The sequence below is a fragment of the Carettochelys insculpta genome, chromosome 21 (assembly GCF_033958435.1).
Source record: "Carettochelys insculpta isolate YL-2023 chromosome 21, ASM3395843v1, whole genome shotgun sequence".
In the NCBI taxonomy this organism is placed as follows: domain Eukaryota; kingdom Metazoa; phylum Chordata; order Testudines; family Carettochelyidae; genus Carettochelys; species Carettochelys insculpta.
In genome coordinates, this window is record NC_134157.1 from 11,544,228 (window position 1) to 11,562,614 (window position 18,387).

Here is an 18,387-nt window from a genome sequence, read left to right on the forward strand (position 1 = left end):
AAGTAGCGGCACTAACTTCGAAATAGCGCCCGTCGTGGCTACACGCGTCGGGCGCTATTTCGAAGTTAACTTCGACGTTAGGCGGCGAGACGTCGAAGTCGCTAACCTCATGAGGGGATCGGAATAGCGCCCTACTTCGACGTTGAACGTCGAAGTAGGGACCGTGTAGACGATCTGCGTCCCGCAACGTCGAAATTGCCGGGTCCTCCATGGCGGCCATCAGCTGGGGGGTTGAGAGATGCTCTCTCTCCAGCCCCTGCGGGGCTCTATGATCACCGTGGGCAGCAGCCCTTAGCCCAGGGCTTCTGGCTGCTGCTGCGGCAGCTGGGGATCCATGCTGCAGGCACAGGGTCTGCAACCAGTTGTCGGCTCTGTGTATCTTGTGTTGTTTAGTGCAACTGTGTCTGGGAGGGGCCCTTTAAGGGAGCGGCCTGCTGTTAAGTCCGCCCTGTGACCCTGTCTGCAGCTGCGCCTGGCACCCTTATTTCGATGTGTGCTACTTTGGCGTGTAGACGTACCCTCGCAGCGCCTATTTCGATGTGGTGCCGCGCAACGTCGAAGTTGAACATCGACGTTGCCAGCCCTGGAGGACGTGTAGACGTTATTCATCGAAATAGCCTATTTCGATGTTGCTACATCGAAATAAGCTATTTCTATGTTGGCTTCACGTGTAGACGTAGCCATAGTGGCCAGTGCTGGCTGCTTTAGAGAAAGGCACAAACTCTCTGTTAATACACTTAATTGTGCAGTACTGTCCCACGGGAGAAATTTCTTCCTGATATTGGCTGATAAATGTGAATTGCATGGACACCTACAGCTCTCTGGCAAATCACCTCAGTAAATAAAAATACAACTCCTTCATTTTACAGCATTGCAAGTTGAATGTTATTGTCCTTATTCCTGCAGAGCTTGGATTTAGCTGTTAAAAGAGACTCTTTTACTGTTGACATTTCTCTTGCACCATCTATGTTAAGGTCACAGTACTTCCACTCATGAATTAAGATTACATATGATGTGACATAGTTTATCGTATCACATCTATGACTGAAGTAACAGTGTTCACTTTGTTCTACAAATGGAGAAGTAAGATGCAGAAAGGTTAGGTCACACACCAAGTGACTGGCAGATCCAGGAACAGAATTTAGCGCCTGAGATCTAGGCCTGCTCTTTAGCTAAAAGCAATGTTCTCTGTAAGCTAAGTGCTTGGGCAGCTGCCCAGGAGCAATTCAGGTACCGTCCAGCTGATTAGCAGAGTGCCCACAGCTGGCAGCAGGTGTTTATATTGGTGGTGCACATCCACTCATGCTTCAGTGCACATAACAATATTTATTCTGCCCATGGACATTAAAAAACAGAGGGAACACTGACCACAAGACCCATACACTAATGTGTTTCCCTCCAGTGATGCTACAGTTCTCTGAATCAGGAGGTTCAAACACAGTTCTGAAATCAGAGGAGATGCTTTTTAACTATGATAACAGTATTGCAAAGAGTATGTTTCCTACCAAGCATAAGACTGAGCTATTTTTTTTTTGTTTTGTTTTGCTTTTTTAAATACAGGTCTTGTTGCCGCTCACCTCTCTACCAGTTTTGCCACCACTGGCTTCAATACACATTGCAAATAAGAAAGAAGGACTACACCCAAAGATAATTTCAAAAAATCCATTCAGCCTGTGTCTCATGAAGGCAGTGGAATGACTGTGATTATAGGTAGTAGGTTACTTTTCATTCTGAGAGGTTTCCCCAGAAGAAGTTTATTTTGTTGTGGGCAGCTGACCAGAAAGCCATTACATCTTGGGTGGATGCCTATGACTTCCTAAGCCACTCCCTTTGGGTTTTGCTACATAAGTACACTGAATAAAAAATCCTAGCATTGGTTCATATGGGTGGAGCACACATAGGTTTGGCTCCTGCTTCCAAATAAATTCTCTGCTCAATACACCATGGCAAATTCTGCCTCTGCAGCTAAAACAGCAAGAGACAGGGTTTGTTTTTTTTAATTCATTAGCTTTTATGTTAACATGGTTGCTCTTTCAGGGGCTTATCCTGACAGATGCTGAGCATCCTCTATTTGGAAAATCCCACTGGCTTCCATGGGGCAAGCTCGAGCTCTATGTCAGTGTGAGCTGGGGACATTCACCATCTGGCAGCATCAAGACCTAAGCCAAGCAAGGGAGAAGTTAATGTTTTTATTTTATTTTACTGTACTAGGACATTTTCAGATGTCATCTCCAATTTTAAGCACCTCAACTTCTGTAGGCCAAACCCGACGCACCCACAGCTCCCAGTGAAGTCAGATGGAGTAGTGGCTTCTCAGCATCTTTGAAAATCAGGCCCAAAAAGTCTCACACTGGGTCTCAAAACACTTGCCATTAGTTCTCTAACTTCACGCCATTATATTTATACAACATTATATACTAGATGGTGAACATTCATAAGCTCTTTCTTTAGGACATGTAGGCTGCGTCTACACGTGCACGCTACTTCGAAGTAGCGGCAGTAACTTCGAAATAGCGCCCGTCACGTCTACACGTGTTGGGCGCTATTTCGAAGTTGAAATCGACGTTAGGCGGCGAGACGTCGAAGTCGCTAACCCCATGAGCGGATGGGAATAGCGCCCTACTTCGACATTCAACATCGAAGTAGGGACGTGTAGACGATCCGCGTCCCGCAACATCGAAATAGCGGGGTCCTCCATGGTGGCCATCAGCTGGGGGGTTGAGAGATACTCTCTCTCCAGCCCTTGCGGGGCTCTGTGGTCACCGTGGGCAGCAGCCCTTAGCCCAGGGCTTCTGGCTGCTGCTGCTGCAGCTGGGGGTCCGTGCTGCATATACAGGGTCTGCAACTAGTTGTTGGCTCTGTGTATCTTGCACTGTTTAATGAAAGTGTGTCTGGGAGGGGCCCTTTAAGGGAGCGACTTGCTGTTGAGTCCGCCCCGTGACCCTGTCTGCAGCTGTGCCTGGCTCCCTTATTTTGATGTGTGCTACTTTGCCGTGTAGACGTTCCCTCGCTGTGCCTATTTCGATGTTGGGCTGAGCAAAGTCGAAGTTGAACATCGACGTTGCCAGCCCTGGAGGACGTGTAGACGTTATTCATCGAAATAGCCTATTTCGATGTCGCAACATCGAAATAAGCTATTTCGAAGTTGGGTGCACGTGTAGACGTAGTGGTAGTGGTTAAGGCAGGGAACTGGTATTCAGGACTCCTGAGTTCTGTACACGATGAAGGGCTTGTCTTCACGTACAGTGCACCTGCATTCCTGTAGCACTTCAGTGCAAATGCTACTACATCAACAGGAGAGCTTCTCCCCTTGCTGCAGGTAATGCACCTCCTACTGTGACGAGCTGTCTTAGTGGGAGGAACTCTCTTACTGACATAGTGCTGTCTACACTTGGGGCTAGATCAGTATAGCTACATCTCTTGGGCTGTGGATTTTTCAAACTCCTTAGTGATGTAGTTATACCGACATAAATCTGTAGTGCAGACCTGGCCTTGGTGTGCGCTCAAATCACTTAGGAGTTCTCTGCCTCAGTTTAACACCAATAACACGGACACACTAACACTTGCCTACCTCAGCTGAGTACTGTGGAGATTAATTAACATCTAGAATTCTAGGAGAGCCTCAGATAAAAGGCACAATAGAAGTGTAAGTCAGAGGAGAAGGAGGAGGGTGTTTTCATACTAGGGAAAAAAAGGGGTGTTCTTACCATATCAGCTAACATGGTAAGTAGCAGGTAATAAAATCCTACTGAAGAAAAGGTAGTCTGCAAGTTGACATGCTAGCAGGTTGAGATAAGCCCTAGCTCATGTCTACACTAGACCTGAAAGTCGATCCTAGATATGCAATTCCAGCTACAACAACTGCCTAGCTGGAATTGATGTATCTAAGACTGACTTATCTGGCTGTCCTCACAGAGGGAGGTCTATGGGACAAACTCTTCCATTGAACTCCATTACTCTTCATGATTCTGAGAAGTCGACTGTCGAGCCCTGATAGTTCGATTTTGCACATCCCCAATAGGCATGTGAAACTGAACTGTGGAAGATCGGCCCTGACCAGCTGAGCCTAGATAGAATCTGTGTTTCATTCTGATGTGCTAACGTATTTTAAAACTGTAAATAACTTATCTTCACCAGGATTTTACCCCATATTAATTACAACATATTAGCAAACATATGGTAAGAACACATTTTTCCCTACCAAAGACAAGGTCAACACTTACATTACAGTGATGGAAACAAAACTTTAAAGACGAAGCACTTTAAAGACTAACAAAATGATTTATTAGGGGATGAGCTTTTGTGGGACAGACCTACTTCTTCAGCTTTAGTGTTGGAAAATGTACAGTGGTTCTAAGAGTGTGAGAATTCTGTCAACTACTTTATGAAATAGAGATGATCGGTAATACACAAAGAAAGTTGTGTAATGCAGGGCTTAAATCTGCATCCTCACTCGTAGTCACAGGATAAGTCACATGAAGAAGAATTACAGCAGGGATATCTAGCTTTGCAGTGATATATTTTTATTCCCTGTTTAAAATAGTCTGCTCCCCAAGTTATATTTTGGCTCAAGTGTGTCTCCTGCTGCTCTTCCTTCTGCAGGTGATTGTTGAGACCTAGGTATATTTCTCTTGAGTTAATTCCCTTGTGGTTTATCATGGCATGCTATATACTCCTGTGCTGCATTGTACTCTACTCTTTTTTATTATCCTTAGGAAAATGGAGGTCTGTTCTTTATTAAATAACAGTGAGCTACTACTGTTTGTACGTGTATGTATAGCCAAATCAAACCAAAAAGTTATGTCAGATGTTGGGATATGAATAGATTCCATTAAAAGGCATGACCCCAGGGCTAGGACCCAGGCATTCTCTTGCTGTTACCTCTACTGCCCTGGACAAATCACTTCACCCTGCAGGGTAGGGATGCGCTAAATCAAATACACAGGGTCCTCCCATCCACCGTGGTACTTCTCATCTGTCACAAGATTAACGGACGTTGACAGGAGACTTTCTCCCATCAACATCCCTCATAAGGGGCCACACCGGATATTTAATTTAAGTTATGTCAGCTCGAGCTACACTAAAGTTGCATATTTTAGGTCAAATTTCTTTTGTGGTGTAGACCTGCCCTCAGTGCCTCCCTCCTCCAATCTTCAAACAAGGGATACTATTTCTCACTTTCCTCACAGGTGTGTGTGTGTGTTGTATAATGCTTTTAAGGTTTAGGGCCAGATTCTCACCATATTAAGGTCTCTTTACAGCACTGTGGATGTGAAAAGGGGTCCCAAAGAGGGCATGATTCACATTTATACACACTCTAAGGCCTTTATGTTGCCAGAGTTGTCTAAAGGACTCTTGGGATAAATGAAAATCTGACCATGGAAGAAGTATGTAAATGCTGGGCATTATTCTGTACCACGAGTGAACACAAGAATGCTTATAGACTAATATTTTCAAAACTGCCTGAGAGCTCTGGGCCCCCATTTCCTAGGGGCAGCAATGACCGTCACAGCCATAGCAATTGCTTGAGAAGAGAATGGAGAAATTTCAACTCCATATGTTTTAGGATGAAAGTCTCAGCTGTGATGTACCCTGCATGCGACTGCCTTACCCTTTGCTTGTGTGATGCTGTGTCCATGAAGATTGCCTTTTCTGAGGGAATTTATAGGCAACCTTTTGTCTAAAATAATGACAGTGCCCCTTTACTTTATAAAGCATTTTACATATATTACCTAATTAAGCTCACATCATCATCTGTGAGAGGCTGTTATCCCTATTTCACCTGTAGGAGAATGAGTCACAGAGACATAAATTACTCACCCAAAGTCACCAAAGTGTCAGAGGCTAGAATAAAATCCAAAAGAGAGTTCTTGGCTCCTAACCTGGTATTCAATCTACTGCAAAACACTGTTGCTCAAGGCTGTAACTTGGTATTCACAGGGCTGAGCTTTACATTTGTTCATTTATATTCTTTCACCTCTATGCTGAGCATCCCCGTGAGGCAAACACATTAAGATCAAATTTTTATACACACCTAACTATGTTGGTTAGGGGTATGATTTTTGTTAATGAAATAGTAATACCAGCACAATCCCTAGTGTGCCCATAGTTAGACTGATATAAAAGTAGAGTTCCCCTTCTCATATGGGAACAAGCTATCCCAGAATAAGCACACTAATGCCAGTAGAACTGAATCCTCCAAAGGGGTTGTACCGCTCTAATATAGTTAAAACAGTACAAGTATTGTGTGTGGGCAAGGCTTGAGACTCCTTTCACAGCATGGAAAGTATTCCACCTTTGCAAGATGCTTGATTTGAATATAAAAGGTTTTATGAAGGGAGGAAGGTCTTGAGGCTAATGGCCAGGTTTGGGACTAGTAAAATGTTGGGTTGGTTCTCACTGCTGCCTGACTCTGGACAAGTCACTTAGCAGCACTGCATCTCAGTTTTAGCATCGAATAGTGTGATGGAGTGGGGGGAGTGCATGTGTGAGTCAGGCTGGATGTCTGAGGCAAGCTTCAGCTCCCAGTGGCTAAGGATGACCCTGGGGCTACAACTGGCAGGTGACACCTCTGCCTGAACAAAGAGCAGGGAGGAGCTGAGAGGGGTTTGAATCGGGGGTGGCAGGGAGAGGCTAGGAAAAGGGAGCGCTGGAAGGCAGCCAGCCGGAGGAGGGGGAAAGCTACACCCCAGAGGGGCACCCCTCGGGGTCTTCTCCCCAGGACAGGTTGGAAGGACTGTCTCTGGCTGCTATGCTGTTGCTTCTGTGAGAAACTGGACATCTGTTGCCTAATAAACCTGCTGTTGTACCTGCTGAGTGAGAGTCTCTCCTGCCAGCGGACGGGGTGCAGTGCAGGGGGACCCCTGAACCCCATCACAAATAGTGATAACCTTTTCTTACTTTCCAGGGTATTGAAAGACTTAGTTATCTCGTGTCTTTAAAATGCATTGAGATCATTGGACAGGAGGGGATCTTTTTATTTAGGTATTTAACAATGTGGCACAGACAGTGAACATCTCTGGACTTTGGAAACAACTGTGTGAACTTTGCCTTAGATGGCTCCATTTTATTGCCTACAGACTCACTACTGGGAAGCCTCATCTCAGATTATCCCCATGCTTTACTCACGCAAACAAACAGTTCATCTGATCTGGGCAGTCTGTATGGCCTATTCATGCAGGTGCTCTGAAGTAGCAAACAAGGGAGAGTGATGTCATAAGATGTTGCCCTAGCAGTAGTGCATTCACTTTATCCAAACACTCAGGGATGACCGAAACTAAGCTTACTGCCAGCTCTGAAGCCCCAGAATAAACCATTATGGAAAGAAAGTTCCCCTCTATTCGGCACTGGTGAGGCCACAATCTGGAATACTGTGTCCAGTTTTGGTTCCCCCAGTATAAAAAGGATGTGGATGTGCTGGAGCAGGTTCAGCAGAGGGCAACAAAAATGATTAAGGGGCTGGAACACAAAACCTATGAGGAGAGGCTGAGGGATTTGGGCATGTTAATTTAAATAAGAGAAGACTTAGGGGTGATTTAATAGCAGCCTTCAACTTCCTGAAGGGGAGCTCTAAAGAGGAGGGTGAGAAACTGTTCTCAATGGTATCAGATGACCGGAGTAATGGTCTGAAGTTGAAGAGAGAGTGGTGTAGGTTAGACATTAGGAAAAATTACTTTACCACGAGGGTTGTGAAGCATTGGAATGTGTTGCCTAGAGAGGTGGTCGATTCTCCATCCCTCGAGTTTAAGTCCCGACTTGACAAGGTCCTGGCTGGGATGACATAGCGGGGGTTGATCTTGCTTGAAGCAGGGGGCTGGACTAGATGATCTCCTGAGGTCCCTTCCAGCCCTATGATTCTATGAAAGATGTCAGCTGCTCATCTTCTGTAGGTCTCATCCCACACTTTTAGAGGGTTTTACCACCATCATTTGGTGTTACAGTCACCATGTGGAGTTTTCGGCAGCAGAAGCACATATAACAGCCTCATCAACACCTGCTATTATAAATACAGGCTCTGCATTGTTGGGTAATCTGTTAACAGTGGGATAAGTGATAGTAGGAGAGTAATTAGCAGTGACTAGCAAACCATTGCACTCAGCAGAAGAAGTACTTGATTGAGAAGATACCAAACAAAACAACATTTATTGCATTCGGCATAGTTTCTCTGTATTTTGAAAAATCCAGCCTATGCCGAATGTTGGTGGTGGCAGAAGAGGCTGGATTTGAAATCTTAGAGATTGACATCCTGTTTATCCATGGATCAGGTACGACGTTAGTGAAATCAGCCCTATTCTACCCTGATGATGTGATTTGGAGCAGTGGTTCTCAACCAGGGGCCCGGGGTCCCCTCGGGAGCCTTGAGCAGGTTTCAGAGCATGCACCAAGCAGGATCATCATTAGACTCACTGGAGCCCAGGGCAGAAAGCTGATGTTTGGGGCCCTGAGCTCTGTCATCTGAGGCTGAAGCTGAAGCCTGAGCAACGTAGCTTCATAGGGGCCTGGGTGGTGTGATTTGGGGCCCCAGGCAGCAGCACTGGGTCAGACTTTTGTAAGTGGAAAACCAGTTGTGGCACTGGTGGGCTGTGCAGTTTTTATAGCATTTTTGGGGAACCTCAGAAAGAAAAAGGTTGAGAATGCCCGATCTGGAGGAAGTCTCTCTAGGATCAAGAGGGAACTGTAATCTTCAAGACACGTTCAGTCCTCAGCCTCTCTGATGAAACCCCACCAGGAAAAGGACCAACTGCTGGCAATTGCGTCGGTGTTTGTTTTTTAATGTGGATACCTATCCATGCAGAACTGGGCTGAGACCCAACAAATTCATTTCATATTGTGCACCAAACAGCTGTCAGGTGGTGATGACTCAGTCTCACCCACAGCCTGATTCCCCCCACCACTCAAAAAGCTGGTGACGTAGGCCACACTATAGCAATAACCAGGTTTTAATGTATGTGGACTCACCATGTTATAACACAGATTTTTCCTCCCTGTCTGAACAGAAGAAAAACAAAAGTCATAACCATGTTGAGGAACCATGTTTTAGCCTAGACACTGGGGAAGATGAAAACATGGCTCCCTCACATGACTTTCTGTGTCCACACAAATAAGGAAAAATATACCTTAGAACTGGGTTATTCTCTGCAAGGCCTGTGAGCCAGTGGCGGCTCCACATCCCCAAAGTGTGGCTCCCTGTTGGTCATGATCTCTGGCATTACTGGGGTGGGGGTGGGGTGTTGCTACGGCAGGCTCCCTGCCTGCCCTGGCCCCCTGCTACTCCTGGAAGCAGCCACTATGCCCTCACTATCCTGGGAGTATGGGGAGAGCCTAAGTTTCCATGTGCTGCTCCTGCCTGCAAGCACTGCCCCTCACAGCTCCCACTGGCTGGAAACGGGGAACTGCGGCCAGTGGGAGTTGCAGGGGCAGTGCCTGCAGGGAGGGGCAGTGCACAGAGCCAGCCCCCGCCCCCAAGGGGCTGCAGAGGTTTATTGGTCCATTCTGAGGCTGATGTGGGGCTGGAGGCCACCTGAAATAAGTGTTGCCCACTCCTGCACTCCATACCCCCTCCTCGAGCCAGCACCCCTCCACACACACCCCTCTCAAGCACCAACCCTGAGCTCCCTGCCAGAGCTAGTCCCTCTTACCTGCTCCTGCAGCACAACCTTCTTCCTCAGCCCTGAGCCTGCACTCTGTACCCTGTGCCAGCCCTGACATCACCCCCTGAGCCAGCATTTCATACCCTTCTTGCTCCCTGTCCCCCCACCTGTATTCTGTACCCCCTGTGCCAGCTCTGATGCTCCCACCCACAGCCAGGATCCCATACCTCCTCCCGTACCCCAACACTACCCCAGCCTGGAGTCACATCCTGCACCCAAGCTCCCTCCTAGAGCTTGACCTGATTACCCCTCCTATGCTCCACTCCCTGCCCTACACTCAGCCCAGACCCACTCCCACACTGCAAACCCCTTGGCCTCAGGCCAGATTCCACACCCACTCCTGAACCCCAAACCAATGAAAGTGAGTGAGGGGAATAGTGGGTGCAGGGGTGGGGTGAGAAGGGCAGAGCTGTGGTGAAGGGGTGGGACCACTGAAACGTGGTTCTCACATTGAAGGTTTTGGGCCAAAGTGGCCCCCACTTGAAAACCAGTGAAGAGAACTACCTAAGAACGTGGCTGGGTCACAGCCATATTTAAACACGATTGGTTTTCTAGTGTAGACAGGTACTGCCAGTGGTAAGGTATCTATTACCAATCTCCACCTAATGGCATCTCTTTGACCCATTTTCTGTTTTCTCTCCAATTATTCCATTGATTGATTTTGTTTGCATCCTGTCTTGTCAGCTCCTGTGTGGGTACCCTTCATCATGTCATTATCCTAAAAGCTCTGGCACCATAACGTGCTACATGGAGACGACTGAGACAAAGGTCACTGGCAAATTATAGATAATATAATTCCGTTCATTCACCCTCCATCAGGCAGCTAAAAGCAGGCTCTGTTTTGGAGACAGTGGATTTACAATTTGTCCCTTTAGCTTGCTAGATCTAAAAGGAAGGAACTATTTGTTCTGATACAGTTCTCGTTCAGTGGCCATACCTGGTACTTCAGGGCAGCAGTCACCATACAAAACTTCTGTAAAAGATAGATGTGACTCACCAGTCAGGAGACATGGAAGCAACAAACTCAATGGGTTAACCCAAGGCTCTGGAAACCCTTTCTCTCTTCTCAACAGCAGTAGCTTGTGAGCCAGTAACCTGCAGCCCATTGAGGTTCTACGAATGGCCCATGAAACATTTTGTTTACAGTTGCCCACATGCAGGTTTGCCAGACTCTGCTGGTTTCCAGGTGCATAATTTTTTCCTATTGGTATTACAAAAGTGACACACACTTCAAGTGCAGGCACATGAAGTCAGGTGTGAGGTGACTGCACACAGTATTGACTGTGAGAGCTGTACGCTCCCCCTGCATCTGATCAAAGTTCTGCTACCATTCACTTGCCACACACTGTAAATTCTAGGTATGCAAGAACAATTAGCAAAACTACCCTATCACAGGAGAATGTCTTGGTCACAAAAATCTTGCAGCCCACTGAGATGGAAGGCTCCTCATGTGCTCCACTAGCTGAGGTTGCCCCCACTGCGTAAGCTCTTTGGGGCAGAAACTATCTTTTTGTTCTGTGTTTCCACAGCACCTAGCACAATGCGGTCCTGCTCCAGATGGGAGCTCCTAAGTGCTGTGGTAATACAAATAAACAATAATTATAGCTGAGGCTTTGGATGTCCTACCCACATCCTGATTCCCAGGAACACTTATTCAGAATGGGCTCGCTGATAGCTTCTAAAACAGACCATTGAAAATCAGCAAAGAAGACTCTCAGGCTCTTTTGAGTATGCAATGATGGAAGGTTTTATTTAAACAACTACTCTGATTCCTGCTTTCTGTGTTCCCTGTAAGCAGAGCACTTGGGCAGCCATCCAGAAAAGATTCAGGTGCTGCCCAACTGATTAGCAGAGCACCAAGAGCCATCTACAGTGGGCAGCATGTGTTTCTATTCAGGGTGCACATCTGCAAATGGTTTTGCCAAATAATAAAATTTATTCCACCCATCAATGGAAACATTTAGAACAAACACTGCCTGCTATGTCTTCTTTTCCCCAGAAAACAGCAGCAGTGGCATCTCCGTAATATACACTGGTTGTGTCTACACTTGCATTCCTCTTTTGAAAGAGATATGCAAATGAGGTAAAGCCAAAATGCAAATCAGGTACACATTTGATTATCTGCCACCTCATTTGGATATTCTCATTTCGAAATAGCTTCTTTTGAAAGACAAAAACCAGCATAGACACTGCTCTTGCGAAAGTAAACCCCATCTTCTAAAGGATTCTTTCGAAGATGGGGTTTACTTTCAAAAGAGCAGTGTCTACACTGGTTTTCTTCTTTCGAAAGAAGCTATTTTGAAATAAGAATATGCAAATTAGGTGTCAGGTATGCAAATTTGTGCTTTTTTGCATTTTATTTACCTCATTTGCATGCCTCTTTCAAAAGGGGAATGCAAGTGTAGGCACAGCCACTCTGTCTCATTGTTCAGGGACACCTGGATCCCTGTACAGCATATTGGGCCTTTCTGTCCAAATACCACCAAAGCTGGAGCTATTCAGACTCATTACAGGCTCTTTCAATGATATGAGTTTTTAAAATAATGTTAGCAGATGTCATGGTACCAGGGTTAGAGGGACAAACAAGAAAGAGAACACCCACGCAACAAAGCAAGGAAAGAAGAGGGAGAATGGACTTTTTGGAAGAAAAGAATCTAATATTCTGTCACAGCAGTAGTTCCTCCTAGGGAAATCAGCAGTAACGTGCATGCTGGTCATAGAGGACAATAGTACTAATAGGGAAGGACTATAGCAAAGGCCACAATAGCTTACCCAAGCTACAAACAAGCTCAGGATTCTCTCCAGGTGGGGTGTGTACTAGGTGTGTGCAGACCACCTTCCTTCAGCATCTGTCATTTGTTGAAACTGCTGGTGATTAATGTGAAGGTCACATGAAGGGAGAGCACCAGAATATTATGGTAACAAAATGGTAGCACCCAGGGAATTGAAACAACCACTGCCTTTTCTGTTTCTCCACCCAGATCCTGACATGGCATCCACCGTAGAGGACAGAGAAGCGGGGGAGGAATTAAACTGAACTTAAAGTCCACTGCTGCTCAGCCTCATAACAAGCACAACCATCTTTAGGTGGCTATGTAGCGTTCAAGACATGTCTGTATCTAGCCAGACACAAGCAGGAGCAGAGGATACATTATGTTAACCTAGTCTTCCAAGCATTTTTTAACAGGATTCTTCAGACTAAAACTTAAAACAAATAAGAAATCTAGTCTTGATGGATGTGGTCTTCAGATCACAATGGCTAAAGAGCATTTTGGTATTTAACAGGTTTTGTGGTACAATTATTTGTCTGCACACGCAATATTCAGTGTTCAGTATTTTTTAGAATCACCATAGATAAGATATTGCAAAAAATGATGCAGCCACTTTATCATTTTTTGCTCTCACTTGCAGGTTTCTAGTGTGTGATCAAAATAAAGGACACACCGGAGTGCGGCTATTTTCCCCTGACATTTCTATCCCTGACATTACATAACATATGGAGCATATGTCTGTGTTTTACTCGGGTCCCATGAATTTGCCATACATTCTATACATTTCATTCATTTTCCCCTTGAAGCAATGCCTTCCTCCCCACCCGGCCAGTGCTCAGCAGCAATTGTCCTCCAGCAGCAAAGGCGGGGGTAAAGAAAGGGGGGGAGGCAGGAAATCCTACCCTCCTGGCTCCTTCCTCATGTCCAGGATTCTGCCTCCTTGCATTTACCTCCCACAAATAAATAAATAAATGGTTTAGGATTAAAACCATTAAATCTCCTGCGATGTGGACAGCACATCAGCTCCATTCCTTCCTACTCCCTCTCCACCCCCAACCAAATGGCTTCTTTTGTGCATTAGTCACTCCAAAGGCAGGATTTGCCTGGTGCTGCAGCCTCCCCTCAGCCCTTTTCACACACCCTCTCCCAGCCCACCAAGCAATATGCTGCGTGCCATTGATCGGCTCTGATCAGTTCCCAAACCGATTTCCCCATTTGGAAGTGCGCGCGCGCACACACACACACTTTTCTATGTTGAGGAGAGGAAGACTCTCTCACACACACATACACACACACACTTATATGCTGAGAGGAGGAGGGCTCTCACACACACACTTCTATGCTGAGAGGAGGAGGGCTCTCACACACACGTCTACGCTGAGAGGAGGAGGGCTCACACACACACTTCTGTGCTGAGGGGAGAAGGGCTCTCTCTCACACACACACACACTTCTACACTGAGAGGAGAGCTCACACACACGCGCACCACATTTCTACGCTGAGAGGAGAGCTCTCTCTCTCTCTCTCTCTCGCTCTCTCTCACACACACACACACACACCCACACACCCCTATGCTGAGGAGAGGAGGGCTCTCCCGCTAGTGAAGGTGACAGTCCAGGGAATGTCACCGGTCACAGAGACTCCTGATTTCTGCACGGGAGGGCGCCGCGCAATCCCGGCCCCGGAATATCTGTGTGTGTAGAGGGGGCTGGGATGATCCTTCTGTATGAATCCCAAATTCAGAGGCGCAAGATCAGCCCCCCCGCCCCCCGTCCTGCATTGCACTGCATTCAGGGTTGCACTGAACGACCGCTGGGCAATGCATTGCACAACACAGATGCATCCATCCCAGAACCGCCCCGATCCTCGCCTGCATTTTAAACATCTTACCTCCCCACAAAATTTTCCAGCACCGAGCTCTTCCCGGCGCTCTGGCCGCCCACCACGGCGATCTGGGGCAGGTCCAGGTCGGCGTTCTGCCCGATGGCCGCGAAGGCATCCTGCAGCCTGTTGACCAGGGGGATGAGGTCTTCCATCCCTCGGTTCCCCATGTCTGCAGCTTGGCCTGGGCTCTCGCCTCCTGGGCTTGCCGGGCGCCCGCCTCTTTCCCCCCACACCCGCTTTGCAAAGGCTTTACTGATGGGGTTGAGCCCCCCAAGCCCTCATCAGGAGTTGTCCCCACCCCACAGCCGGGTGGTGGGTCTGTTCTCCCTCCACTCTCCACCTCACCTAGGTCTCTGGATCTCTGCAGCAGCGCTGCTACGCCGACTGCCAGCTCAAGCGCCGCTAGCCACCCGGCTCCTCACCTACCACCAGCGGCCGTTAGGGGGCGGCAAATGCCCGACTCTCGTCGGAGAGCTTCATGGGAGTTGTAGTTCATGTAGGTCAACGTAAAGGGCTGTGAAGGGCGGCTGTTCTTGGGAGTCTTCAGGATAGCTGCCTCCCTGATCTGGGATCTGCTCCCAAGCAGGGACGCTAAGAACAAGAGAGTCTTCCAGTGTCCGATGGAAACACAGCAAAATCCTCCATCAGGAGATGGATTCAAACTCGGTATTAAAATCAGTCCTCCAAAATGCGAAATCTGGAGGGCCTGCATAATCACTGATGTATTTGTAATGAAGAACCCAGGGATATTTCATTCATCCCAAACAGCAGTCCCAAACACACACAAATCACTGATAACTTTCAATATTCAACAGAAACTGCAAATAAGTAGCTAAGTATATTTTTAAAATATTATCTTTATAAATAATCTGTTCTAAGTGCCTCTTAGTTTACTAAAGTAGAAGTTTATTTATTGGCTTTACTTTACTTTTAATTGCTTTTCATTGTTTCTGATGTTTGATCTTTGATTTTTGTGTGTTCCAGTGCATGGACAATGAAGAAATCCATTTCACTTTTGTTCCCAGTCAATTTCAATTTCGGGCTATAGTGCAGTAGCATGTTCCCGCTATGTTTGATTTACAAAAATGCAGGGAAATGTTTACTCATATGTGTTTCCACTGATATTTTAAAGCCTCCAACAACAAAGAGGAATTGCTTGCTCAGTTTGCAAAAATGATGTTTTTACAAAAATAACATTTAGAGTCATAAGTAACCTGAAAGCATCATTGGTAAAAACAAAAATATTCCCTACAGATAAGTAATTTCATTCTGGCCATGTAGATGTTTGCAGTCCAAGCATCCCCTCTTCCACCCCCATCCCCACAACCTTAGTAAGAAAGCTGAGAGATTTGTTATAATCAGCAATGCTAAAATTTACATAAAATTGATTGTATTTGATTGCCACTATCAACCTTTTTTGCTGCAATGGCATCTTCAGGCTATTCAAATATTGGATTTCACCCCTATGTGAAACAGGCATTTCACTCTGAGTTCCAGAAATTAACACTTAGGATTATTCTGTTCTCTGTGAGATCTGAAAATTAACACATTTGCATTTCTCTTAAAAAAAGATTTGCAAAGAACATGGCAAGTGGATAAGAGCAACAACTGATGTTCAGACCTTTAAAAAAATTGTTTTGACTAATATAACCAGAGGATGGGAGAAAATCAAGGTATGCAACATCAGGATTTCTTATGAGTTGTCACTCAGCTATTGTTACTTTCATATTTATTTTTCGTGAAATTAGAATTTAAATTACTGATAATCTTTCGCTCTCAAATTATAAAAAATGCATAACTTTTGGGGACGCCACAAGCAATGTTCTCCCTATTTGCTTCCAGATAGGTGCAAAATAAATGTTGTGATGTTCACTAAGGCATGTGCAGATACGCACCACCCATAGAAAAACATGCTGCCAGCTGTAGGCACTCTGCTAATCAGCTTGGTAACACTTGACTCTCTCCTGGGCAGCTGTACAAGCACTCATCTTACAGGGAATGCTGGCTACAGGTCTGAAAGTGGGCTCTTTATACCCTGCCTTATTTCAGGAAGAGTGATGAGCACTCTGATCACAAAAGCAATTGTACCTGATACAGGTGAGGCAGCTGCAGGCCAGAGGAGTGCTGGGAAAATTGTCAAGAGCAGAAGGCTCCTTCTCCATGCAGACAAGAAGCGAGGAAAGGGGAGAAGAAGAGTGAAAAATCTGCAGGGAATGTCAGTAAATTGTGTTGATGTTTTTACTGAAAATCTGTAAATTATCATGAACGTTATATTGAAAGATGGTGAGTCTACCTAAACACTTCTGCAACAATTCTTGTGCAAATCACAGGCAGCAAAATGGGAGTCCCAAATACAAACATGAAAGAATCTGTGGTCTGATTTTAAGAAGGTCTTCTAATCACCTTCATCTCCTATTTATTTCAATGAGAGCTGCTGGTAATTCAGCACCTTTCAAATTCAGATACCTCATTTTCTGCCTCTGTAAGAGGCTTTTCATTGCAGGGGTATCTGATGCGGCTCAGGCTTTGTCTACACTAGAACAGAAAGTCGATTTTAAAGCACTTAGGTCGATTTCACAATGTGACTGTCATCACTGCGAATACCATTAGGTCTATTTTAAGAGGCACTTATAATGCCAAATTTGAAATTAAAAGGTTGAATTAATGCTAGTGTGAAAACAGCATTGTTTTAAACCAATTTTATTGGTCTCCAGAGGTATCTCACAGTGCTCCAAATGTGTCCATTATGGCAGCTTTCACCTCCGCTGCTCTCCAGGTACACAGGAAGTAAGTAACAAGAAGTCTGGGAATTTTAATTAACTTTCTTTTTGGCCAGCATGGCTAGCACACTTCAGGAGCAATCGCATGTAGCCATGAGTTCTCAGGGTTCGAGTTCTCAAGAGTTCTCAGGTTCACAAAAGAGCCCCAGCATGGAGCCATCAGGAAATGCAGGATTTCATTTCTGTGGGATGGGATGAAGTTGAGCTGCCTAAGATGAGAACCAGCAAAAGAAATGCGGACATTTATGGCAAGATTTCCCAAAGCATGTGGAGAAAGGGCACACCAGGGACACTCAGCAGTGCTGGGTCAAAATCAAGGAGCTCAGGCAAACTTATCAGAAGAGAAAGAATCCAACAGGTGATCTGGGTCATGCGCTTTAACAGGCAGTTCAATGCAATTCTGGGGAAGGATCTAACCATGGTCACTAAGAATTGCATGAACTCCTTAGGAGCCACTGCTTGGCTCTCTGGTGAGAGCAGCAAGGGTATGGAGACGGAGACCTATGAAGAGGAAGACACCAGTCAGCAAGCAATTTAGCAGATGGCTGAGGAAGCTGCTAGCAACCAGGAACTCTTCATCATCCTGGAGCCAGTCCCCTCATTGCAGGATGCTCCAGAGTCCAGCAATGCTGGAGAGGGCTCTTCTGAAGGGTATATTTTTTAAACTGCTACAAGCGCGTTGTGGCTGGGTTTGGTGTAGAGGGTTACTTCTGTTCAGCATATTTTTTCTAAACTGCTACAAGCTGGTTGCAGGTGAGGTGAAATGAATCCAAGTGTCTGCAGTCCCTAGAACAGCTTGTTAATATTTCTGGGGATGGAGCGCTTACCCTTTTTGGAGATCTCCATTAAGGTCTCAGCCAGGTAGTCTTCCATTTTTCACACAGGGATTTTTGGGGAGGCCTGATTTATTCCAGCTTCCATGATAGCATACTTTACCCCTCTCTTCCCACCATGCTGCTGGCTGGCTCTCTGGGTCCCCACAACCACGTGGTTGCAAAGGATTTATGAGGAGATGCTGAGAAAGTTGTTTTCTGTGCTTTACCTTTTACAAGACTGCTCCCACACCAACCCACCATGCGGCTGGCAGACTCCCCTCTCCCACCACCATGCAATTGCCAGGCTGTGCAGACCCTGCTCCCAAACACCAGCATGTCCAGTGTGGGCTCTCCATGCTTTAAAAGACTTTTCGCCTGCATAGGATTTAGAACAGCTGTCAAGAAATTTTTTTTTCTGTGCTTTACATTTTACAGGGCTTTGTCCCCCACATCCCCTTAGCCGCCAGGATCTTACCATGTCTGCATG

The 18,387-nt window shown here is 46.0% G+C and overlaps 1 protein-coding gene across 9 annotated transcripts in view; it reads right to left on the reverse strand.

Annotated features, from left to right (window-relative positions):
• The window catches only part of DNM1 (dynamin 1), a 147,571-nt gene extending 132,864 nt beyond the window's left edge, over positions 1-14,707 (reverse strand). For 8 of the 9 annotated variants that reach the window (XM_075015879.1, XM_075015880.1, XM_075015877.1 and 5 more), the window contains exon 1: positions 14,312-14,602. In XM_075015879.1, coding sequence (XP_074871980.1) covers positions 14,312-14,472 — 161 coding nt within the window. In that variant the 5' untranslated portion in view covers positions 14,473-14,602. Of the gene's footprint in view, positions 1-14,311; positions 14,603-14,650 lie in introns of those variants that run through there. The other variant, XM_075015883.1, reaches the window with a different exon arrangement.
• Between the last annotated feature and the right edge of the window lie 3,680 nt (positions 14,708-18,387).